Source organism: Zootoca vivipara, chromosome 5 (assembly GCF_965207765.1).
Source record: "Zootoca vivipara chromosome 5, rZooViv2.hap1.1, whole genome shotgun sequence".
Taxonomy (NCBI): domain Eukaryota; kingdom Metazoa; phylum Chordata; class Lepidosauria; order Squamata; family Lacertidae; genus Zootoca; species Zootoca vivipara.
The window spans coordinates 97,293,053-97,318,520 of record NC_142588.1 but is presented as its reverse complement, the minus strand read 5'-3'; the positions used below and the strand labels follow the sequence as shown (position 1 = coordinate 97,318,520).

The window sequence follows — 25,468 nt, the reverse complement described above, 5'->3', positions numbered from 1 at the left end:
TAGATCAGCTGAGGCGCCGGGCGCTCAGCAGGGAGGAGTCAGATAATTCATCCCTGGCTAATGACGCACAGCTGCAAGACCAGAGTGAAAATGGTCCAGAGGTACAGTCACCAGGGGCTTCAGCAAATGAACCAGGGTCTGCTAGTCCTCAGGATGACGAGGTACAGGTCGGGGACCCTGAGATGTCTGGGACTCCATCTGTTCCTGATGAAACCCCTATAGCAGCCCCTCCACCACAGGTAACACCCAATCCAGAACCTGCAACACCTGTTGTCAGGAGATCAGGTAGAAGTTGTAGGACCCCACAGTACCTGAGGGATTACGTCTGCTGTGCTCACTAGGGGGGGAGGGGTGTTGTGTATTGAGTCAAAGGATTTAATATCTGTATTATTATTGTCTGTATTTGCATTAGGATAAAGTAACTGCCTTTTGGTTCCAGAGGGTACAGCTACTATTGGTTCATTTAAGCTGCTGTATTTGGATCCTCTGTCTTATTGGTTTCCTCCAAAAGGCAGCACTGTGATTGCTTGATATTGTTCCCTCCAAAATGTATCCCTTCCTAGCTAGTCCCCTGTCCCTATAAATGTAGCTTTCCTCTCCTCAGTCTTCAGTCTTGTTCACTTTAATAAAGAGCTGTTACTAGAGAACTGTCTCCAGCATGTTTTGTCAAGAGAGCTGAAATCACAAACCCCACGTCACAACAGAAGCGGCTGGGCCAAAGCCGAAAGCTCGCTCAGTTGCGGATATGCCTGGAAGCGAAAGGAAAGTCCGATGCTGTAAAGAAAAATATTGCATAGGAACCTGGAATGTAAGAACCATGGATAAAGGTAAGCTGGATGTGGTCAAAAATTAGATGACAAGAATAAATATTGAAATCCTGGGCATCAGTGAACTAAAATGGAAGGGAATGGGCGAATTCAGTTCGGATGACTATCATATCTACTACTGTGGGCAAGAATCCCGCAGAAGAAATGGAGTGGCCCTCATAGTCAACAAAAGAGTGGCAAAAGCAGTAGGAGAGACAAGAGGGCCTTCTTAAATGAGCAATGCAAATAAATAGAGGAAAACAATAGAATGGGGAAAACCAGAGATCTGTTCAAGAAAATTGGAGATATGAAAGGAACATTTCATACAAAGATTACCATAATAAAGGACAAAAGTGGTAAAGACCTAACAGAAGCAGAAGACATCAAGAAGAGGGGGCAAGAATATACAGAGGAATTATACCAGAAAGATATGGAGGTCTCGTACACCCCAGGTAGTGTGGTTGCTGACCTTGAACCAGACATCTTGGAGAGTGAAGTTAAATGGGCCATAGAAAGCACTGCTAATAACAAGGCCAGTGGAAGTGATGATATTCCAGCTGAACTATTTAAAATTTTAAAAGATGATGCTGTTAAGGTGCTGCACCCAAATACCAGCAAGTTTGGAAAACTCAGCAATGGCCAGAGGATTGGAGAAGATCAGTCTACATCCCAATTCCAAAGAAGGGCAGTTCCAAAGAATGCTCCAACTACCGCACAATTGCGCTCATTTCACACGCTAGCAAGGTTATGCTTAAAATTCTACAAGGCAGGCTTAGGCAGTATGTGGACCGAGAACTCCCAGAAGTGCAAGCTAGATTTCGAAGGGGCAGAGGAACCAGAGACCAAATAGCAAACATGCGCTGGATTATGGAGAAAGCTAGAGAGTTCCAGAAAAAGTCTACTTCTGCTTCATTGACTCTGCAAAAGCCTTTGACTGTGTCGACCACAGCAAACTATGGCAAGTTCTTAAAGAAATGGGAGTGCCTGATCACCTCATCTGTCTCCTGAGAAATCTCTATATGGGACAAGAAGCTACAGTTAGAACTGGATATGGAACAACTGATTGGTTCAAAATTGGGAAAGGAGTACGACAAGGTTGTATATTGTCTCCCTGCTTATTTAACTTATATGCAGAATTCATCGTGCGAAAGGCTGGACTAGATGAATCCCAAGCCGGAATTAAGATTGCCGGAAGAAATATCAACAACCTCAGATATGCAGATGACACAACCTTGATGGCAGAAAGTGAGGAGGAATTAAAGAACCTTTTAATGAGGGTGAAAAGAGGAGAGCGCAAAATATGGTCTGAAGCTCAACATCAAAAAAACCAAGATCATGGCCACTGGTCCCATCACCTCCTGGCAAATAGAAGGGGAAGAAATGGAGGCAGTGAGAGATTTTACTTTCTTGGGCTCCTTGATCACTGCAGATGGTGACAGCAGTCACGAAATTAAAAGACGCCTGCTTCTTGGGAGAAAAGCAATGACAAACCTAGACAGCATCTTAAAAAGCAGAGACATCACCTTGCCTACAAAGGTCCGTATAGTTAAAGCTATGGTTTTCCCAGTAGTGATGTATGGAAGTGAGAGCTGGACCATAAAGAAGGCTGATCGCCGAAGAATTGATGCTTTTGAATTATGGTGCTGGAGGAGACTCTTGAGAGTCCCATGGACTGCAAGAAGATCAAATCTATCCATTCTTAAGGAAATCAGCCCTGAGTGCTCCCTGGAAGGACAGATCCTGAAGCTGAGGCTCCAATACTTTGGCCATCTCATGAGAAGAGAAGAATCCTTGGAAAAGACCCTGATGTTGGGAAAGATGGAGGGCACAAGGAGAAGGGGACAACAGAGGACGAGATGGTTGGACAGTGTTCTCGAAGCTACGAACATGAGTTTGACCAAACTGCGGGAGGCAGTGCAAGACAGGAGTGCCTGGCGTGCTATGGTCCATGGGGTCACGAAGAGTCAGACATGACTTAACGACTAAACAACAACAAGCTCAGATGCCACGGCGCGGTGGCTTTTGGGAAACGCAATCCTCCGTTTCATTGAGTTCCATTCGACAGCCGATCTGTAGGGGGAGGAATGGAGAGCAGGCACTACAACTCCCAGAAGGCAATGGGAGAGCCGGCTCCTCCTCCCTTTCTCTCCCCGCCCGTTCCGAGTCCTCCTCATTGGCTGGCTCCTCTGACTCCGTATCTGGGCGAAGCCCAGGCCCTGTCAGCCAATGGGAGCCGAGAGTGGTGCGCGGGGGGCGTGGCTGGGCGGAGAGACGTTGGGGTTGAGGGTCGGCAGTTGCTTCAAGATAGCGGAGGGAGCTGCTGTTTTAAGTAAGGCCCGTCTCTTTACCTCAGGAGGGGCTCGTGTGGGGGGGGATGAACGAGGGCCAAGCCTGGCGTGGTTCCTGAGCATGTGCAGAGAGCCGTCTCCGTTGCCTCAGGAAACAAGCCCCGCCGAGTGCGGAGCCAGGCCCGGGGGCGACGGTTTTGGCCTCCACTCCCAGGGCGGGCTGCCCTTAGCCCTGCCAGCCTCTCTCTCTCCCCCCCCTCTGCAGGGCGGTTGTGAGGCGGAAACATGGCTGCTTCCTGTTCTAGTGCAAGGGCTGCTGCCAGTCTGCTCAATAACCCAGAGCTCCTGCGAAGTCTCCATCTGAACGGAGACTTGAACGCGGGGCTTTCCCCGTCAACTCTGAGTTGTTGGTAGCAGCAGCAGCAGCGGATTTCATGGTTTTTTGTGCTTCCCTTGGGTGGAAGCCTTGGAAACTTTGTGGTGTCTGCCGTCCGGGGAAGACGGGGCTGGTGGGGGCGGGGAGACGCATCTTGCCTGGCCCTTGATCTCGTCGGCCTCCCTAGCCTCTCCCCTTCCCCAAAGGACTCCAGACCCCGAGCCACTCCCTTCTGTGCAGAGCTAGCAATGGAGGCTCAGACCTCCAGGCTCCCAGGGGGAAAGGGAGGGCTTGGAGAGACTTGCCGCCATCCCAGTTCTGTAAAAGGGGCCCCCCTGCACTCGGTTGGTTAGAGCGTGGGGCTGAGAATGCCAAGCTTGCAGGCTTGATCCTCCTAAGGGCCACCTGCATTTTCCTGCATTTCAGGGGCTGGGCTAGATGACCCTTGGGATTCCTTCCAGCTCTGCAGTTCTACGATTCTAACATCTTCAAGGCTCTAAGGGAGACGACAGAAGGTCAGCACGTGACCCACACGGCGCCTGCTCCGCCCAATCGCCGCTCGCGACGGGGCTCCTTCTCCCGCTTAAGAGTTTTCAGTCCGCGGACTCGCGGCGAGGATGGTCCTGCGCCGGCTGCTGCTCGCGATGCTGAACGACCACCGGCTCCTGGAGCGCCTGGCGGACGCAAGGCCTATCCGGGTGGCCGCGCGCCTCACGGCCTCGGCTCTGACGCGTGGACTGCGCCTGCGCGACAATTTCCTGCGCGAGCTGAAGAAGGAAGCCAAGGCCTCCGGCTGGTCCAATGAGGGTCGCGGAAAGGACAACGGGCGGAATCCCTGAGGAAGGCCATTCCGGAAGGACGGAGCCCAAGAGGGACGCTGAGTGCGGCCAATAGCGGGCTCGGACCCGCCGCGTCTCCTGCCGGCCAACGAGCGAGGCGGCGAGCGCCCCCTGGAGGAGCAAGCCGCGAATAAAATGGTCGGCCCGCTTTGCCCGCCGCTCCGTTTTCCTTCGTCCGCGTTTGTCTGACGTGCGGGGGAGGGAGACTGGAGGAGGCGGTCGTCATGGCAGCGGCCGGATGGAGGCCTGGCTCTGCCCCTTTTACTGCCCCCGCCCCCATTTTACGGCTGTGGAAACTGAGGCTGGCGAGGCGCCTTAACTGAGCTCACCGGAGACGCAGCACCACCTGCCCCACTCCCTCCCGGGACAGCCTCCACCTCCGTGGTCCCCTCTCGCCGCCCCCAGAAGCAGGCCCCACCCCTGTGAGTGCGGAGGGGGAGGGAGGCTCCTCGAGTTATTCCCTGCCCTCTGGTCCTGCTCCAGCAGCCGCTTCGCTTTCCTGTAGCAGGGAGTTCCACAGGACTGGGCCAGTGACACTAAAGGCGGGGCTCCTCCTTGTCAAACGAGCTTCACCAACTCAGGGAATGACCAAGGATGGTTCTGCAGAGGACCTCTGTGATGTGAACTGGGGTATGGTAAGGGTTCAGGCGGTCCCTGGGGTATCCTGGACCTGTCGTTTGGGGCTTTGTAAAACAATGCAAGGACCTTGAACCTGACGCAGTAGTAAGTGGACAGCAACAAGGGTCCAGATGCCCACCATCAGTCCGGTCTGGTGCTTCTAAACTAAACCCAAAGACAGCTCCATACAACAGTGCTGTGTTTCCTTAGAAACGTTTGAGATGGCTCACAACTTAAAAAACATAAAATACAATAAAACACAAAACTAAACAGAATTGCAGAGCAAGAAATAAAAGCAGTTAAGACGGTGGTAATGCTATGTTTAAAAAAACCCTGAAAAGAGAAATGTAGCTCATTGCTAAGGCCTGATCTACAGATGATATTTCAGAAAAGAAAATGGAGTCATTAAGAAAAGGGCAAAATGGATCTCCCAGGAAATTCAAAATCAGTCCGATGGCAGAGAATGTTAAATGCAGCATCTTGAATTGGGCTCAAAGAATGAGGAAGTCAGTGCAGTTGCTTTTGCTCTGTAGTAACATGCTCCCTCCCAGTGCCTGCTTTTTGTCAGCATCTAAGGTGGAAATTTTGGGCAAACTGCATCTACTGTAATAGCCAGCTCTGCATTCCCCAGTATGTGGTGCAGTTGGCACACCAGCCCCCTAACTCTGTGGTGCCACTGGCATCCAAATCCAGAAACAGCTCTGCGGCCACAGACCTTTCCAGGAGAGGCCAAACCTGTTCCTAGATGGCTTGTTCTCTTCTTGTGATTTGGAAGTTGTACTGTTTGGAACTGCCTTTGCCTGTTTAGCCCTGCGAGGAAAACCTCCCCTGCATAATCTAAGGAGCAGACAAGCCAGGAGGACTTTGACTTGTGCCTGGAAATGGAACTAAGAGCCAGTGGAGCTCCCAATATGTGCATCCATCCAGACTTTTAATGATCAGGCCAAAGTCACCATGTTTTGCAGTAGAAAAAAGGGGGCCTTGAAACAAAATATTGCAACTGCCACCAGGGATGCTTTTGTTATGAGGTGCTCCAGCCAGCCTGGAACAAGGAAAAGAAAAAGGAAGCAGTTTTCTTAAAACAACAAAAACCCTTACCTTCTTGAAATCTTCCCAAGCTTGGCTACCGTATATATGTAGCCTAAAAGGCTTCAGTTGAGGGCTGGAACACTTTGAACATAATAGAAAGCTACTTTGTACCAGGGCAGGCAAGACCATTACCTATTCTGACTGACACCAGTTCTCTAAAGTGGAGATTTTATCCTGGAAGTTTCTTTGTTTACAACATGCAAACCATGTGCTCTACCAATAAACTCTGATTCGTCCACCCATTATTATGATTGTTGGTGTTATTATTGTTATTTATATTTATCATTATAGTTCAGTTTTACAATCCAATCCAATCCAATATACTTTATTGCTCTGAGGAAGGGAAGGATATGTTCTTTTCCCCATTTCTTTCCTCCTGAAGCCTTGCATACAGCAGCAGCCTGGAGGGGGCAATGCTGCCCTCCGAACACGTGTCACTCATACTTACCTGCATAGGAGTGGCATGAATCTGTGGGGGACGCCAATGGAGCAAATTGGGGGCAGGCTTCAGGGCATTAATTTTATTACACACACACACACACACACACACACACACACGTGTGTGTGTGTGTGTGTGTGTGTGTGTGTGTGTGTGTGTATCATAAAAATGTATTGCAGCACTTCACAAACACAAACCCAACAATAAAATAGCAACAAATTAAAAACAAGTTAAAAGCAAAAAGAAATGTAAAACACTTTCAAAGGTCCAGCCCATCCAAACTGGTCAGGAGGACAGCTCCACATGGGCTACTGCTGGGGCACCAATAGGGTTTTTCTGGGGCCAGTACACTATACAGAAACTACCCTGTATTTTATGCAAATCAATGGTATTTGCATAAAAATCGCAAATACTTTGTGTCACGCAAAATTATGTGATTTCTTGCAGGTGGTGTGGAGAACCCAAAAATAAATTGGTGGTGACACAAGTAATAAAATGTCAGACAGAATGTGAACAGATGAAGCTTTCCCGATAATTGTATTTCTGTTCTGGAAAAGGCTGACCTGTTGAATTTCTGCCTGCCACACAGCTGTTAAAGGCAGTAGAGCCAGGGACATGCTCTTTGAGGATATTATTATTATTATTATTATTAGTTTTATTACCCATCCTTCACCAGTGGGCTGCAGCAATCTAAATCTCAAAACTGAGGACAGCTACAATCACAGGAATAGGGTGGGCTCTGAAAATGCAGGTGTTAAAGGCTATGGTAAATGTATGTAGAGCTTGTTTTTAGGAAGAATAGTATTTGTCCATTTATTGTATCCTACCACGTGTCCAGAACACCTTCAGGGTAGTTTACAAAACATAAAAAAACAGCAATTACATTTAAAAATAAATAAATCAGCATATAAAACTATCCTAAATCACAACATCGGGCAACAATAGAATCACAGAAGAAAGGACCCCCGAGGATTATCTAGTCCAACCCCTTGCAATACACAGATATACACAGCTATCAAAACTCCCAATACAGATTCCACAATAGGGGAACAACCACTTGTATCTAATCTAACATCAGAGGACTGTCCAGCTATGAAGGGCTTAGGACCAGGGGAGGCTTACACCAGGGTGCTCAAACCTTTGCAATGGTCAGAACCAGCATTTAAAATTATGCCCAGAAACCAAATGAAAGCTGCCAAGGCTGGCCCAATACATTTTGCCACCTGAAGCAAACCATAAAATTCCCCCACACCTGGGAAGAAGGTGGTGGTGGAGCTTTACGTCAGGGACAAGGGAGGAAGGAGACCAGAAGCGCTTTCTGTTCACCAAGAGGCTGCTGGGGGTGGGGCAGGGGGTGGGGCAGATCCAAAGCGCTCTGCAGCTGTCACTGCCAGCGCAGCAGCAGCAGCAGCAGCAGCAGCAGTGGGCAATGCATTCCTTGGAGGCTGGATTTGCTGCCAATGTGGCTTCTCCCAGCCAAGGCAGTGTGTCTCCTACTGGAGAATTCACATTGCCATCTGGGTTATGGGTAGAAAGGATGCCAGAAGTGTTTGGGCATTGTTGCAGGGGGAGTGGGGGTGTTGCTCCAGAAGGGAGCCATGAGGGTTGCTGTGGCAGAGACTGACCAAGGCATTTCATCTGGATGATTTGAGGGTGCTAAATAGCAGCTCCCCACCCCAGTACAGTCTTAGGCACATCTTGATTTTGGACATTTTCATTTTCTAGCAGATAATGTTCCATGCCATCAATACTGATGCAATCATGTGTCCTTGGTCCCTTACTAACAAAGGAGGAGTTCAGCTGCGGCAATTGTGGTGCATAAAGCAAACTTTTTGCAAGGGCCTCTTTCTGGCTTACAAACACAAAGAGCACCTTTCAAAGGCAGTTGCCACAAGTGCCCTGGTCAAAGTCTCCTGAAACTGAGCTTAATTTTTATCATTATTTATAATTATTATCCTGTCTTTGCACAAAGTTTTCTCAAGGCAGCTTAGAATCAATTTTAGAATGCATTCTTATAAACAACACTATAAAACAATTTCTTCAAAAGAAACAAGCAAACAACAATAATGACAGATTGAGGTGCTTTTGAACATGATGGTACACATGAAACTCAGCCTTTACCAGGTCCCTAAGGTCAGAAGAACAGGGGCAGTCCGGTTTCTCTCCCGGAAAGGCCTTGTCCCCATGTGCCACCCACTCAATTGGCTCTGGTAGAGGTATCGGGTTCAAGTGGCAACAGAGTTTCTGAAGGTGATCTCCATGAACTGGCAGCTTCCTAGAGGGGTAGGCAGCACTTCAAGATCCTCTGATACACCTCAGACTTTTAAAGCGCCCAGCAAAATCTGTATCTTGAATCGTGCCCAGAAACGGAGTGTATGTTGGTGGATGCTGCTGCTCATCTTGGTAGCAGTTTTTGTCTCGATGCTCAGTCTGGTGCAGTCCACTGGGTCTAGCTGGTTCTCACCATTACACTAGGCTGTTTCCCCCAGGCTGTCTGTAAACATGTCAGCTGGCCCATCTTGGCTTAGAGATTCTCACATTAGCATATAAACACATATTTCCATATATCTGAAGAAGTGTGCATGCACACGAAAGCTCATACCAAAATAAAAACTTAGTTGGTCTTTAAGGTGCTACTGAAGGAATTTTTTTATTTTACTTCGATCCAGACCAACACGGCTACCTACCTGTAACCAGACATATTTCCATGTCCACTTCCAAAAGTCTTGGGCGCGAGCATTTTAGCCCAAGGAGCTTTGGCCTCTCTGCACTCTTGATGCCTCATTCTACCCCTCCCCTATTTAAATCATCATGGATCTTTTCTCACCTTCATCCTTATTAGGGGAGAGGGGGAGATATGTTCCGAACCTGATCCTCCTGAGTTTCTTTTGGCTTTCCCTCCAAAGAAATTGCTCTGCCACCTTTTTATTGTAAGTGCCAGCAGTCTGGTTCCACACTGGTTCAAGTGAAGCCCATCCTGCTTGCCCCAAAATGTTCCCTGGGGCCTAGAGTTAATCCAAACCTTTCCTCTCCACACTCCTGTCTCATCCACACATTGAAGCTCCACAGATGTGCCTTTCTACCAGGCCCTGTACATGAACCTGGCAGCATTTCAGAGAAAAGTCACACATATAGCCAAAGTGCCTGTGGTCAGTGGCGTATTGGGGTGCCTAGAAGGCAGAGGCAGATGGAGGCCCTAGGACACACAGCTATGAGACAAGATGGCTATGTTTTTCGCTGGAAAAGAACAGAAAATGCTGGAAACTGAGAAGCAGGAACTAGGATGGATGGCATTTGGGACACTTGGAAGTTGAAGAAAAGGAAATGGGTTGCTTGGGTTGTGCACAGTGTTTGGTGGGCAAGGTGTATTGTGAGATTTCTACCAGCAAATGGGAGCTACAAAATGTAGCCAAAGATGGAGAAGCTCTATACAGTCAGCAAAAACAAGACCTGGAGCTGACTGTGGCTCAGATCATCAGCTTCTTATAGCAAAATTCCAGCTTAAACTGAAGAAAGTAGGAAAAAACCACTGGGCCAGTAAGACACAATCTAAATCAAATCCCTTATGAATACACAGTGGAAGTGAGGAACCTTGATGGCAGAAAGTGAGGAGGAATTAAAGAACCTTTTAATGAGGGTGAAGGAGGAGAGCGCAAAATATGGTCTGAAGCTCAACATCAAAAAACCAAGATCATGGCCACTGGTCTGGCAAATAGAAGGGGAAGAAATGGAGGCAGTGAGAGATTTCACTTTCTTGGGCTCCTTGATCACTGCAGATGGTGACAGCAGTCACGAAATTAAAAGACGCCTGCTTCTTGGGAGAAAAGCAATGACAAACCTAGACAGCATCTTAAAAAGCAGAGACATCACCTTGCCTACAAAGGTCCCTATAGTTAAAGCTATGGTTTTCCCAGTAGTGATGTATGGAAGTGAAAGCTGGACCATAAAGAAGGCTGATCGCCGAAGAATTGATGCTTTTGAATTCTGGTGCTGGAGGAGACTCTTGAGAGTCCCATGGACTGCAAGAAGATCAAACCTATCCATCCTGAAGGAAATCAGCCCCGAGTGCTCACTGGAAGGACAGATCCTGAAGCTGAGGCTCCAATACTTTGGCCACCTCATGAGAAGAGAAGACTCTGGAAAAGACCTTGATGTTGGGAAAGATGGAGGGCACAAGGAGAAGGGGACGACAGAGGACAAGATGGTTGGACAGTGTTCTTGAAGCTACGAACATGAGGGAGGCAGTGGAAGACAGGAGTGTCTGGCGTGCTCTGGTCCATGGGGTCACGAAGAGTCGGACACGACTAAACGACCAAACAACAACAACAACTATATATATATATATATATATATATATATATATATATATATATATATAGGGCTGAGAATAACTAGGGTTGTTGTGGACTGCATGTTTGTGCACCAAATGTTCTTTAGCTTCTTTGCTTCGCTCACCTTGATGCTAGTTGCTCTTTTTATTTCTCTCCAGATACAGGATATACAGTCCTAACTGGCTTCTCCACTTTTCACTAAGGAGAAAGGACATTTGTGGTGGGTCTTCCATCGTCAGATGTGGAAATATTACTGTCTCCTTCGTGACCAGTAACTGACATTGCTCTATTATGGTTCTGACGGTGCCTGGGATGATAACCAGCACCTGGCAAGTTATTTCCTTGCCCAGTTCTCTATTGACACAGGCAGGGCCATTCACTATGGATCCCAGGATCTGACAAAGGAAGCTTTTCTCTGCCCCAGCCATGTCGACAAGCTCCACCAGCGTGTTGCTCTTGTTAACATTAAGCAGAAACCTGGGAGGCATGTAGGTCCGAGCAAAGAGTAGTGTGTAGTGTGTGTGATGGCTCAGGGACTCTGGGGAATGGGTGAGCTGCTCCAAGTGGAAGAGGCAAGGGACTATGCCTCCCTGGTGGAAGCAGCCAAAGAAAAGGGCACCACAGAGATTGAACACAAGGTTGATGGATTTCCATTGCTGGGCCTGTCTGTGCTGTGTGACCAAGAGGACCAGAGGCAAGATGAGAGGGATGAGGAAGCGAGGTTCTTGATGACTGAATAAAGAAAGGAGTGCCAGAGGGATAAAATAGAAAGCCAGCAGTGCCAGTCTGCCTTCTGGGCATGTGAGAGCTGAATGTGAGCTCCTCCTCAAGGTCTTTAACCACATAAGTTGGCTAATGTGCACTTTCAGGAGTTTGATGCCATTGCTAACAGCTTCTACATGAAGGATCCCAAAAAGCAGGACCCCGTTAACTGCAAAATGTGTAAGATGTGGGTGAGTCCCGTGTTGCGCAAGGTTATCAGGGTTGAGGTTATAGGTGAGGAAGTTCAAGGGGGTCACGACGACACTCTGGCGGAGCCTGGTGAGGATGCTCAGTGGGCTGGCCTCATAAAAGCTATGCAGGCTAAGTCCTGACAGGGAAGAAGTGAAATACCATGTGTCAGCAGCTATGAAGAAAACAGCAGTGAAGGCAGCACTTGGGGCAAGACAGAGAACATGGTACATTGTCCTTCTAATGCTTTGCTGGCATGTAGCACCTGCACAGACCCAGTGCAACAGCGGCACCAGAGCAAATGCCAGAAATGTTGGCCTGTTAAAAAAGCCAGCAACTATGATAATCCCAATGAGTCTGTGATTGAGAGGATTCTGCCACCGATAGGCTGAGGCCGAGGTTTTGCTGGCTGCTTTTGAAGACACTAGTAGAAGCAGCAAGGCAAAAAGAAGTCCTTCAACAGTGTTAGCAAAAGTCCTCGTGTAAAACACAAGTGTGACGTAGGAGCCAGCAAGCAGAGCCAGTGAGTTCCACGGATCCGCTCCCCACAGAGGAGCCAGCTGGTAAACACTGTAGTCAAGGATGAATGAAAAGATGGTGAGGAGGAGGCGGGGTGAGACGAGGAGGGTGTAGCTGGTGATGCAGCTGGTCGAGAGGCCCAGGTGCTGAAGGGCTTTGATGGCCCAGAAAGCAACTCCAGATGTGATCAAGGGAAACACTACTGTCCTGCAAGGAGACTTGGGGAGGAATTCCCAGGGGTGGTAAACCTTTAAGTCCAATACGCTGCCTGAGGAGGAGTGGGGAAAGGTTAACACAGTTAGTACACTAGCTGGAGCCCTGTCAGCTAGAAAACCTGGCCCCCAAGTGACTTGCAACATAAGATTAGAAAAGCAAAAAATAATTGAAGTATTTGACTCACCAAATAAAACCAAGCAAAGAATCTTATTAAAAGCAGAACCAAGTGCAGAAGATCAATAATTCAGCAGACTCAGAATTGCTCTTGTTGCTCTTTATAAACCAGGCTGCCTTTATGTGGCCCGTTTGGAACAATGGAGGAAATGGAAAGCAGCTCACCAGCCATATGGTGGGGGCCCTAGAATTTAACTCATCACTGACCTCCCCCCCCCCCCGCTCCCAAATACCTTTTTGAAACCAGGTACAAAGCGCTGTCCACACTGGAGCTATCACAAAGACTAGGTTTTGTAAAACCACAAAACCTTTTCATGCCACATACATAAGATGTCTACTTTACCTGCCATGACCTCTGGAGACTGGAAAAACTCATCTGGGTGCAGGTAGCCAGTCTGAGGAAGAAGACACCAGCCAACTCTAAGCATGCAAAGAACTCTCCAAAAGGTTTTGGGTGAAGCCATCACAGCTTCACCAGACCTGCCTAGATTGGAAGGTTGTCCACTGGAAACAGCAGCAGTCCTAGTTGTCAAAATCCAGGCCTGAAAAGGACAAAATACTTAAAGCACACAACCCGATTGAGCATTGCTGGTGACAGAAATAATTCCTAACAAAATTTTAAAAAATCCTTCCAGCAGCACCTTAAAGACCAACTAAGTTTTTATTTTGGTATGAGCTTTCGTGTGCATGCACACTTCTTCAGATACCTGAAGAAGTATCTGAAGTATCAGAGGTATCTGAAGAAGTGTGCATGCACACGAAAGCTCATACCAAAATAAAAACTTAGTTGGTCTTTAAGGTGCTGCTGGAAGGAATTTTTTTATTTTGTTTCGACTACGTCAGACCAACACGGCTACCTACCTGTAACTAAAATAATTCCTAGTTAGACAAATAGACACCTTTTTCAAGCCTCACCCCTTAAGATTAATTATTAAACATTGCTATTAGTTATATGCTGACATTTTCCCTAGGACTTTGCAACTGCTTTGGATGAATTCTGAACCAAATCAGGCCAATTCAGGCCCAGTCCAAAGGGGGCTCTAGATCATTCTGAAACGAGACAGCCTGTCTCTAAAGTGTTGCAGAACAACCCCATATAAGTAGAGGAGAGCAGGAGAAAAGCAGGGAGCTAGATTTTACTTTTACAGATGAAACAGAAAAGCATTTTTCCTAATTGCTCAGTTAAAAAAATTAAGCTGCCCCCACTTTCCATTGCTTTGCCCCATGAAAATTATTGAGATAACTAACAGTATTTTTAATGTTGCAGAAAGCTTATTTTATTAATAATAGTTTGTGCTAAAATTATTATTTAATTTTGTAATCCTGTTCCCTCTTACCTTGGAGTAAGCCCTATTAACACTACCGGTAGGACACTTCCTTCTGGGTAGACATGGATACCTTTGTGCTGTAAGTTATCCATCCAGTTCGGTCTTCCCAAGGGCCTGGATTTCAGCTCCTGCACAGCAGGAAACAAACCAGTTTCAAGTAGCCGTGTGGCTACAAAAAGTCACTGAAAACAGGATGTCCATTGAAACAATCCATTATCATTTTGGGAAGGGAGATCTTATATTCCTAGATTTACCGGTAGCATAAAATTAATCTTTTGTGTAATAATGAAGGCATAAAAGGAGATTTGGGCATTCTTGGCATTTCTGAAGAGCTTCAGGCAGACTCCTTGCCACTCTGATAATATCAAGGCCTTTCTACTGTGCTTAAGATCTTGTGTTTGATTCTCTTGCTCTTGTGTAAAAGGGTGTGCAAGCATTCTGTTATCTTTCTTTTTTTAAAAAAAATGTTTTTATTGACTTTCCATTTTTCTACATTTCAAAATAAACATTATACAAACTTTAAAATATACAATGACTTCCCTACTTCGCCTTCCATGGTTCATATTACATATCATACATTCCTGCATATTGTACTGTAATCATGCAAATCAATTTTACACTTTTACATCAATCAAATATCATTTACTCTGATGAATTTATCTTAATGCTGCCAGCGTTTCCCTTCTTTTGAATCTATTTTCCAAATTTTCTGTCTAGATCGAGGGAAACAACCCCATTAAAGTCACCCATCATTATTATTTTACTATCTCCCAAATCAAACAATTTCTCTTTTAATCTTTTTTTAAAAATCTGTTTTTTAATCATTAGGGGCATAAATTCTCACTACAGGGAATTCCCATCTAAAGAAGATAATTTTCTTTTTAAGGGCCTCCATAAAAAAATTGGGATTTATTTTAAAATTACTGTATAATTCTTTCATCATCTATTTTGAGATCTTTCTCATGTCTGGAGCACTTTATGTTTGATACTTCTGGAGTTAAAGAGAACCAGTCACCTGGAAGTTTTTTTCTTTTGGGCATATGGAGATTTAACCCTAAATACACGGTGTTTCTGTGTGCTGCTCTGGTTTGCCAGAAGCAACCCAGAAGCTATCTGCGGAAAACACCGGCTCCCTCAGCCTATAGAGCGAGATGAGTGCCGCAACCCCAGAGTCGTCCGCGACTGGACTTAACGGTCAGGGGTCCCTTTACCTTTTAAACGATCAATAGCTTTATCCAGATCCTGTTTTTGCATCTTTGCAAGCGCCTCAATTATTTTATTCCTTATTAATCCATCTGGTTGGTGAGGGATGGATCTAAATCTCAAAAGCATCTTATTCTCTTTTTGTCTTAATTCAATTAGACCTAAATTATCCACCATCAATTCCTGAGTTGCTCTGGCCATCGCAACTTCTTCCTGCATCTGTTCCTGTTCCCTCATTTCTTTATTTTCCTCTTTATTTATTCATTTGCATTGCATCTTGAAGGGTTTGCACCATTTTTTTCCAAATTACTTGTTTTGCTTGCAAGGGCCTTTATTTCTGTTGATAATTCACCCACCAACTTGGTGTGACTTTGAAGATCTTTCCACATTTCCATCGTTACTTTCACAAGTTCTATCTTGGTTTCCCCCTCTTGGAAACCAAGCTTTATCCACTAGAAAATCCCCAGAGCTTTCAAAAACATTTCAGTTCCATTAGCCTCTGAGGGCAGGCCATCTAAACAGGCCCACCAACCTTACAGCCAGGAGTTGCCACTGCCATTCCAAGCTTTATTGGGCAATGGTCCAACCATGAAAAGGGAGTGCATTTCACCCCAGCCCATTCTTTGTCCACTTCACATATCACTTTGGGCAAAGACTACATCAAGGAGATGCTCTGCCTGACCAATGGCCACTTGAGAGAGTTGCATGGTTGTCATGGAGCCCATCAGCTGGCCTAGTGGGAGCCAACGTAAGAATTTTGAAGTCACCCAGAACTAACATCCTAGTACCCCATATATTACCTTGGCCAGCTCCATCAGAGAAGCTGCTGGGCAACAAGGTGGTCAACAGACCATCAGCATTCCCAATCTGCCTCTTTGGACCAATGCCAGGCGGAGATCCTCTGAAGCTGTCCAAAATCAAGAGTGGTTTTTAGGTAAAGGAGATGATGCTTTATGCACAATAGCTACACACACAAACCCTTCAACCCTCCCCCATCTAGCCTTATGCTGCACCAAGTACCCATATGGTCACAGCTGGGTATGGTCAAGCCCTCCCAGCTCACTCACCTACGTCTCAGTAATGCAAGCCATGCCAGTCTCCTGTAGATGATCATGGCCTTCCTCTGCACCACTCTGAACAACAGCAAGAAACATGTTGGCTAATAATATACTGACAATATTTTTATGACACTATACTGTACTGTTTCAAAGTCTATTCATGATAACAATTCCCCCTTCCTTTATCAGCTGGATTTATGATAATGTTAGTATCATTGGATAAGTCATTAAGGCAGGCATGTTGGGAATTGGTTAAATTGTCCTGGGTCCTAGGATAAGATAAACTCTTTTCAAGTTTAACCAAATCACAGATCACCAATTAATGAAACAAAGTTATGGAAGGATTAAAACTAGGCAGGATAAAAGATGATTTAGGTCTAAATTGCTGTGGCTGTTGATCTCTGATACCAAACATGTCACGTAACTTAATATTACACACAATTTATATAAATCTACCCTGGTGTAAAAAGCATTATAGTGAAAAGCATTAAAGCATTATAGTCTCCTGCCAACCTAGCAGTTCGAAAGCACGTAAAAAATGCAAGTAGATAAATAGGAACCGCTACAGCGGGAAGGTAAACAGCGTTTCCGTGTGCTGCTCTGGTTCGCCAGAAGTGGCTTTGTCATGCTGGCCACATGACCTGGAAGCTATACGCCGGCTCCCTCGGCCAATAATGCGAGATGAGTGCGCAACCCCAGAGTCGGTCACGACTGGACCTAATGGTCAGGGGTCCTTTACCCTTACCTTGGTGTGAAAAGCATTATAGTGAGGCTTAGGAACAAAATCGAGTCCCTGCTTTTCTGTTGTTAAGGAATGTGAAGAATTGTTTACTATTAGTATTTTGTTTCATTAATTGGTGATCCATCCTCCAATGACAATGGGTAGATCACTGCCAGGTTTTTTTTTTACTGTGAGTAGACTGCAGTCTCTTGGGAGTTGGATGTGCCTGACATGTGCCTGACATATCCCATATATTTCATGCATTCACCTGTGGAGCCAAGTAGAGGAGCTTCATAGTCACATACATAGTAGCTGATAAATCTCTTACTGGTAAATTGTAGGGAAAACTAAGGGCACTCAAAATTAAAATCATTGAATCATAGTTGGAAGGGTTCCCAAGGATCATTTACTTCACCCCCTGCAATGCAGGAAATTCAACTAAAGCATCCATGACAGATGGTTAAAAACTCCCGAGAAAGGAGTTGATCACTGTTGATCAGCTCTTACTATCAGAAATTTCTTCCTGCTGTTTAGTTGGAATCTCCTTTCCTGTACACGAAGTCATTGGTACCAGTCCTACCCTCCGGAGCAGGAGGAAAGCTGCCTATGGACAAATACCAGCTCCATAGCTGCCAAGTTTTCGCTTTTCTCGCGAGGAAGCCTATTCAGCATAAGGGAAAATCCCTGTAAAAAAGGGATAACTTGGCAGCTATGACCAGCTCTCTCGGCCTGAAGCGAGATGAGCACCGCAGCCCCATAGTCGTCTTTGACTTAATAGCATTACCTTTTCTTGCTCCTGCATCTCACGGTTGACTCATCATCATCATAGTTTATTTCTACCCCGCCCATCTGGCAGCTCCCAAATTATTATTATTATTATTATTATTATTATTATTATTATTATTATTAAAGCAACATCAAATATGAAAAACTTCGCTAAACAGGGCTGCCTTCAGGTGTCTTCTAAAAGTCAGATAGTGGTTTGTTCCTTGACATCTGATGGGAGGGCGTTCCACAGGGTGGGCGCCACTACTGAGAAGGCCCTCTGCCTGGTTCCCTGTTAAGCTTTTGGTCTACTAAGATCCCTAGATCCTATTCACATGCATTACTGGTAAGCCTGGTGTCCCCCATTTTATGCAGAACCATATATTTGTCCCTATTGAAATTCATTTTGCTAGCTTGGACCCAGCTCTCAAATCTGTTAAGGTCATTAAAGAACAATCTTGGGGTTGTCAGATAACTAGCTATAAATCTACCTAAAAGTTAAATTATCCAACCCCCACTTTACCAGCTTCTCCTCAAGAATACCATGGTGGCTTTTGTCAAAAAACTTACTGAAATAAATATACACTATATCCACAGCATCCCCCTGATCCACCAAGCTTGTAACTCAATTTTTTAAAAAAGAAATGAGATTTATCTGGCACCACTTACATTTGAGAAACCCACGCTGGGTCTTAGTAATCACAGCATCCTTTCCTAAGTGCTCACAGACTGACCGTTGAATTATCTGTTCTAGGAGCTTTTCTGGTATCGATGTCAACCTCACCAGGCGTTAGTTACCTGGCTCCTGGACAACATTTGCAGGGACCTCACCTATTCTCACCTATTCTCCAAGAATTCTCAAATATTTTAGACAGAGGCTCTAAGATTGCATCTGCAAGCTCCTTTAGTACCCTTGGTAGGGGACATAGAATCATACAAGCAAGCTTTTCCTGATGCTCCTCATCATAAGACTCAAACCAATCGAAGAGTCCCACTAAACATCTAACAGTGAGAGCAGTGGAATGGACTCCCTTGGCAGGTGGTGGTCTCTCCTTCATTGAAGAGTTTTCAACAGAGGTTGGGTGGCCATCTATCAGGGATTCTTCAGCTGTGATTCCAGCATTCCAGGGAGTTGAATTACAATTGTGGGTCTTTTCCAACTCTACTATTTTAAGTTTATTGGTCTATGATGAAGGCTTTATACATCCAGCAGCTTTAAGTGGATATGATGCATCCCACACATGCATGTCTTTTGCCTTGGTGGTACTTGCATCCAACTGTCATTTAATTGAGATTTTCCTGATCCATAGATACTGCAGTAAGGTGGGGAAAATAACAAATGTTACCAAATGGTGAGCATATTGAAGTGCATTGTGTGGGCATGTATTCTTACCCCTGGGATGTGCTTGTTTGCTAGGTGCCATTTGTCCATACACCCCCTCTTTCTGTTGGTGAGATGATTTAGGTGAGTTGCTGGTGGCAGCAGTCATGACAAACACTTAAAAAAATAGTCTACTGTTTTGTGCATATTGGAAAACTTTGTATTTCCAAAATAAAGTTTTTTAAATGGCTGCCAGCGCTGGTAGTCAAATGCCCTCTCAGCAAAGCTCAGGGAGGGTGGGCTGGAACCCACACTTTTTACAGAAAATATGTTCAACACACTGTTCTGTCAGAAAACTCACATCTATTTTTAAAAAGAAATTGGCCATGTACAAAGGCAAACAAATACCTCCATGTATGCCCGCAATGGACCTCAGATTTCTGGCACTCAGGGAGTGTGGGAAGTCCTGAGGGAGGGGACAATAGCCTCCAGGCGAGCACAACCTACTAGCGTGCTGGGAAACATTGAGGAGTTGAAGTAAAAGTGTTCATGTCAACAAATGTGAACAAAAGCCCACATGGAAAACATGGGATCTGTGTGACCCATGTGCATGTTCACTCTGATGTATCACAGCCTAGCACAAACTCCTGGATAGAGTTCTCCTGGGGCAGAACAGGAGGGAATGAAGCGAGAGTTTTACACAGGAAGCTGATGAATGCAGAGGTTTTCACGAGGACAGTTCTCAATGAGGAATCTCTGGGTGGAAGATGTGGGACTGCATCAAAAGATTAGATTTCATTATCTGGTCTGGAACAGCAAGGCAAGGAACCGGGTGAGTCACCACTGGGAAGCAAAGAGCCAGGAGCCAATCACCAAGACACACCCTAAATTGGAAGAAGATAGGGGGGAAGGCAAAGGTGGAGCAGAAAGGAAAAGAAGCTGGAGGAAGGAGCTGGGAAGTACAGGAGAGTGTGGTGGAACAGTGTGGGATAACTAGGGGAGCATAGGAGAGGTGCCAGAGATCACTCCATCCATCTGCTGTGACAGGACCACCTCTTCTTCCTCCATTGTCACTTGGGGGGCAGCCATTCCATCCAACAGTCTTCATGGGCGAGATGGGAAACACAAGGCTCCTTGCATCCGCTTGGCTGGTGGTCCAGTGCCATTAGGCACTTACTGCCTCTGAACTGTGCCACTGGCCAATACAAATTGGTGCCCAAGTTCTGATTTTCCTCTTTCCTGCTTGTCCCTTTGTGTGTTGTGTTTTTCTTCAGTTGTAAGCCTTCTGTGGTTTTATGTAAGCTGCTCTGGGAGCATTTGTAACCTGCTCTTCAAATGCTCTAAATCAGGGGTGGCCAACTCCCAAGAGACTGCGATCTACTCATAGGGTTAAAAACTGGCAGTGATCTACCCCCTTTTGGGGGGTTCAGGTCAAGGTTGTTGAACTTTTTCTATGAAGGAAAGCCCTGGTTTTTTTGGTTCAGGTCAAAGTTGTTGACCTTTTAGGGAGGAGTAAAGCCACATTTTGGGGCGGTGCAGGGCAAACTTTGTTGAGGTTTTTTTTTACGGGAGCTAAAGTTTGGGGGGAGCCAGGGATCTACCAGTGATCTACCACAGACGTTCAGTGATCTACCAGTAGATCATGATCTACCTGTTGGACGTGCCTGCTCTAAATTAATAATTACAGTAATAAAGTACCTGGGTTTAGACACAGGAGACACTCCGAATGCTTTATTCTTTTGTGTATGTTACAATACTTTGGCCACCTCATGAGAAGAGAAGAATCCTTGGAAAATACCCTGATGTTGGGAAAGATGGAGGGCACTAGGAGAAGGGGACGACAGAGGATGAGATGGTTGGACAGTGTTCTCGAAGCTACGAACATGAGTTTGACCAAACTGCGGGAGGCAGTGCAAGACAGGAGTGCCTGGCGTGCTATGGTCCATGGCGTCATGAAGAGTCGGACATGACTAAACAACAACAAATGTTACTCTATTAATCCTGTTACACCTATAGCTGAATAAAACTTTTAAACTACTAGATTTGGACTGATCTATCACAGCCTGTTCAGATGGTGCGGAGGCATCAATGGACTCCAGGTTCCACCTTCAAGCAGGGCAGCCAGCTCTGTGGGAGGGTGTTGGGGGTCACATTATAATATATCTCACTGGAAGTTCTACTCTTCTGGAGGCTGCCTAAGGGGACCCAAATATCTGTGTTACTTTGGTCACTGGGACACATGTAAGGTTCTACAGATAGGCAAAAATAACCAGCTGCACAAATATAAAATGGGGGACACCTGGGTTGCCAGTAGTACATGTGAAAAGGCTCTAGGGTCTTAGCAGACCACAAGCTTAGCATGAGTCAACAATATGATGCAGCATCAGCAAAAAACAAAAAGATTCTAGGCTGCATCAACAGTAGTATCCCGATTGAGGGAAGCGCTGCTCTCTTCTGCCTTGCTCAGACCACACCTGAAGTCTTGTGTCTGGTTCTGGGTGCTATAATTTAAGGAGGATATTGACAACCTGGAATGTGTGCAGATGAGGGCAACCAAGATAGTCAAGGGTCTGGAAACCAAGCCGTATGAGAAATGGTTAAGGGAATTGGATATGTTTAGCCTGCAGAAAAGGAGACTGGGAGAAATGATACCCACCTTCAAATATCTAAAGGGTTGTCACACGGAAGATGGAACAAGTGTGTTTTCTCTTGGTCCAGAGGGTAGGAGTCAAACTAATGGCTTCAAGTTACAAGAAAGGAGATTCCAACTCAACATCAGGAATAACTTTCTGATAGCTGTTTGACAGTGGAACAAACTCCCTCAGAAGCTGGTGGACTTTCCTTCCTTGGAGGTTTTAAAGCAGAGATTGGACGGCCATCTGTCATGGCTGCTTTAATTGAGATTCCTGCATTGCAGGGGGTGGGATTAAATCAGGGGTCCCCAAACTTACGTTGCGGAGGGCCGGTGCCGCCAGCGCCAATTGCGCTGTGGGCCGGAGCACGTGTGCACACACGATTTCCAGCACACTTCCGGGTCACCGGAACAGCAGAAATAGCTTGTGTGCATGCACATGGGCCTCCTCCGACCCAGAAGTGAACCGGAAATGACGTTTGTGCATGCGCACAAGCTATTTCCGACGCTCCAGTGACCCGGAAGTGGGGAGCCGCACCGTTAAGAGCACGCGGCAGCAGGTGGTGCCAGGGGCCGCATAAAAAAGCCTCGCAGGCCACATCCGGCCCCCGGGCCTTAGGTTGGAGAAGCCTGGATTAAATGATCCTTGGCATTCCTTCCAACTCTAGACGTTTCTTCCAACCTCTGGGCATTTTTTTTACCTGAGAACCTGGATACCAATTGTGAACCCCCTGGAAAGAGGAAAGAGGGTGACCAGATGAGAGCTGAGCAGTGGACTATCCCCTGGTGAAGATAGTGTTGGGGCCAGAGTGGGGCAGCACAGCACAGTCACTTTCTTTCATTCTAATCTAGCCCAGTGCTTGCTGTTCTATAGTGCTGTCTTTGTTATATTGCTCCATTATAGCAGATACAATATACCCATTAGGCATATTTACCGGTAATATCAGAAGGGATAATCAGGGAAGGGAAGAAGGTACTCCAAATGCCAGCCCTGGCCATGATGATTTGGTGGGCAGACCTGTAATACAGTCCCGCCCCCCCTTAGCTTCTCTCCATTTTAAAGGAGACCTCATTGCCACATGAACGTACCCGTGAGCATTGAAGTACTGCTGTTAAATGCCAGTCGAACAGCTGCTGTTGGGGACATGGAGGAGGTTGCTGACTTGTCTTGCACTGACAAGATCTGGATGGACCAGGCAAGCCGTATCAGCTTGTGAGCTGGATTCTTGGGACAGCATCTTCAACTTAGACTCCCTGACCAGGAAGGCATTTTCCCTGGAAGAGGCTATTGTCATGCCAATCTCCAGGACTCCTTCTCTACAGCATACCAGATCACCCATGGTCAACGCATTGCCCATGCCGCTGCCAAGTGGGAAGTCTGCCTGAATTGGCAGAGGTGGCTTCAGATTTGGTGTTTCAGGCTGTCAGGCATTTGGCTCTTGGGGGCCTTCAGCAACACCAAGCACACACCCCACACCCCTGGCATTGTTCTAACAACCACAAGGCGATCCCAAAGCATTGTGGTCTCTATGCATGTGGCAGATCCCATTGGAATTGGGGTTCTCTGCTGGGCAAAAGGATGGCAATCCAAGAATGGGTGAAGCAGCCGTCTGTGATACCAGGAGGTCTGGGCATCCCGAGATTCCTAGCCCTGGCCTGCAAGTCCAGCTGGTGCAGGCAGAAGTCCAGCTGCTTTGCTTGGCAAGGCTGTCCGATCCTGGCTCTGGAGGGCCCTTGTGGTCTTTGACTTTCCTGCTGGCACAGCTGGAGATTCTCCTGAAGCTCTGCTCATGCTCTGGAACACAGAGGTTTCCTGGGCAGTCGGGGGCTGCATGCAAAGGGGCGCATGGAGTCTCCGGAGCCTCCCAAGGACCCTTCGGTGCTGTCCAGCTTAGGAACAGACTTGGTGCCCAGGAGGGTCCTTCGGGTCGGGCCTCCTGCTCTCCCAAGGGCCAACCAGGCGCCCCCAGGGGAAGCCCCCCAGCAGCGCTGCTCGCCCCGCTCGGCCCTCATGCGGACGGAGCGCGACCCCCTCCCGACGCCGGCTTTGCCCTCCCTTCCCACGCTGCGCTTTCTCTCCCTGCCACGGCCCCCTTTCACACGTCCTGGAGAGGGACGCGCATCTCCCCAGAGACGAGCCCAGTCCCAAGCCGGCAGGGCGGACGGGCAGCCTCTCGCCCGGGAGCGCAGGGGGCGTGGCAGAGGCTTACCTGGGCGCCAATGGGCGGGATCCATGCAAATGAGCTGCTCTTCGGGACGCTAGGGCGCCCTCTCGTCGGCGGGAGAGCTCCGAGCCGGGAGGTCCCCCAGGGCAGACGAGAGGAGCGCGCTAGAGCGGCGGCTGCCAAGCCGAGCAGGCAGCAGAGATCCGAAAGGCTAGAGGGGACCGCTTGGTGTTCTGGCTGGGCCACTTCCGGATGCTCGCCTGGGAGCCCCCGGCGGGCGAGGGGCGGCCAAACGTGTGTGGGACCCCGTGTGTGGGCCGTATATTTATTGCTGGGACCCCGTGTGTGGACCGTGGACTTCCTTTGCATGGTGGTTGTTCATCCATGGATTCCCTGTGCTTCCCCCCCCCCCGGTCCCAGGTTGCAACAGTTTAAAATCCAGAATGACAAAGAGTATAAACCTGTTATAAGAATTTTAAGGTCTTAGAAATGTTCATAAATGTACAAGGCAAACACGTACATAAATATATAAACCAATGACTGAAAACAGTACAGAAAAAGTCCTGAAACCATTTTGTCCCTCCCAAAGAGCCTAGGGCTTTCCGATCAGAAGGTCAGCGGTTCGAATCCCCGCAACGGGGTGAGCTCCCATTGCTTGGTCCCAGCTCCTGCCAACCTAGCAGTTCGAAAGCACATCAAAGTGCAAGTAGGTAAATAGGGACCACTCCGGCGGGAAGGTAAACGGCATTTCTGTGTGCTGCTGTGGTTCGCCAGAAGCGGCTTTGTCATGCTGGCCACATGACCTGGAAGCTGTACGCCGGCTCCCTCGGCCAATAACGCCAGATGAGCGCCGCAACCCCAGAGTCAGGGATCCCTTTACCTTTACCTTATTTCTCTGCAAGGTCGAAGGAAAATGGGAAAGCCTCCCCATTGTCTTTTCGTCCACAAATCCTGTCTTAAGGGTATGTCTGTATTTGAATATGGTGAGCCTGTGAACTACGGTATTTATCATTACAAAAAGACTGGCCAGACACCCCAGGTAATCCAATCAAGTGACCATTAACAGGTAACCTGCCAGACAGGAGATAAACAACGCACTCAGATTTCTGTTGTAGACTGCCCCTTCTGTGTACCGTGTTTCCCCCTTTTTAAGACGTAGCCATAATATAAGACATAGCAGGATTTCTAAGCAGTTGCGCGATATAAGCCATAACCCGAAAATAAGACATAGTGATAGACCCTTCCCCCCTCCCGCCAGCCAACTCTCCCCCATAAAAATCTCTCCCCATTTTACTGTCGCTCCAAAGACACGCATTTCTTTTAAAAGCTTGTAAAAATGCACCGTAGAGCCGTTCCTGCAGCCTCGTGATTCCCCCTCCTGTTTCTGTAAGCATTTTTTAAAATACCTGTAAAAGGATTCCAAAATATTTTTTTTTAGCTAGGCTGTGTGAGCTCTGCTTGCTTGGTGAAGAGGAGAAAAGTGGCATTTGCGGTGGGGAGAAGATGAAAGCACGAGGGAAAAAAGAGGGGCGATTGAAGACGCTGCCTTCCCCTTTAGGGAGAGACTCTGTGTGCGCGTCTCTCTCTCTCTCCCCCCCCCGCCTCTCTCTCTCTCTCTCTCTCTCTCTC

General features: G+C 47.1%; 2 protein-coding genes across 5 annotated transcripts; one reads left to right on the top strand and one right to left on the bottom strand.

Annotated features, from left to right (window-relative positions):
* Positions 1-3,041: 3,041 nt before the first annotated feature.
* NCBP2AS2 (NCBP2 antisense 2 (head to head)) lies at positions 3,042-6,261 on the top strand. Its single transcript, XM_088669379.1, has 2 exons — positions 3,042-3,135; positions 3,897-6,261. Exon 2 carries the CDS (start codon positions 4,088-4,090, stop codon positions 4,307-4,309), a length of 222 nt encoding a protein of 73 aa, XP_088525505.1. The 5' UTR covers positions 3,042-3,135; positions 3,897-4,087; the 3' UTR covers positions 4,310-6,261.
* A 980-nt stretch (positions 6,262-7,241) lies between these two features.
* Positions 7,242-23,991, bottom strand: PIGZ (phosphatidylinositol glycan anchor biosynthesis class Z (Gwada blood group)). Of its 4 annotated transcripts, none has more exons than XM_088669375.1 (5): positions 23,885-23,991; positions 15,978-23,469; positions 13,984-14,102; positions 12,990-13,188; positions 7,242-12,524 (listed from the first exon to the last, which is right to left on the bottom strand). In XM_088669375.1, exons 4-5 carry the CDS (start codon positions 13,108-13,110, stop codon positions 10,918-10,920), a joined length of 1,728 nt encoding a protein of 575 aa, XP_088525501.1. In that variant the 5' UTR covers positions 13,111-13,188; positions 13,984-14,102; positions 15,978-23,469; positions 23,885-23,991; the 3' UTR covers positions 7,242-10,917. The 4 variants fall into 4 exon arrangements, with proteins under 4 accessions (XP_088525501.1, XP_088525503.1, XP_088525502.1 ...); XM_088669377.1 differs by lacking the exon at positions 23,885-23,991 and having other exon boundaries at positions 15,978-16,084; positions 16,245-23,850; XM_088669376.1 differs by lacking the exon at positions 23,885-23,991 and having other exon boundaries at positions 15,978-19,034; positions 22,764-23,850.
* Between the last annotated feature and the right edge of the window lie 1,477 nt (positions 23,992-25,468).

Coding starts and splice junctions, on each gene's coding strand:
- NCBP2AS2 (XM_088669379.1), top strand. CDS start 4,088: ATGGTCCTGCGCCGGCTGCTGCTCGCGATGCTGAACGACCACCGGCTC.
- PIGZ (XM_088669375.1), bottom strand. CDS start 13,110: ATGGCTTCACCCAAAACCTTTTGGAGAGTTCTTTGCATGCTTAGAGTT. Junction 12,525..12,989: donor GTCTCCAGAGGTCATGGCAG/GTAAAGTAGACA, acceptor ACTCCTCCTCAG/GCAGCGTATTGGACTTAAAG.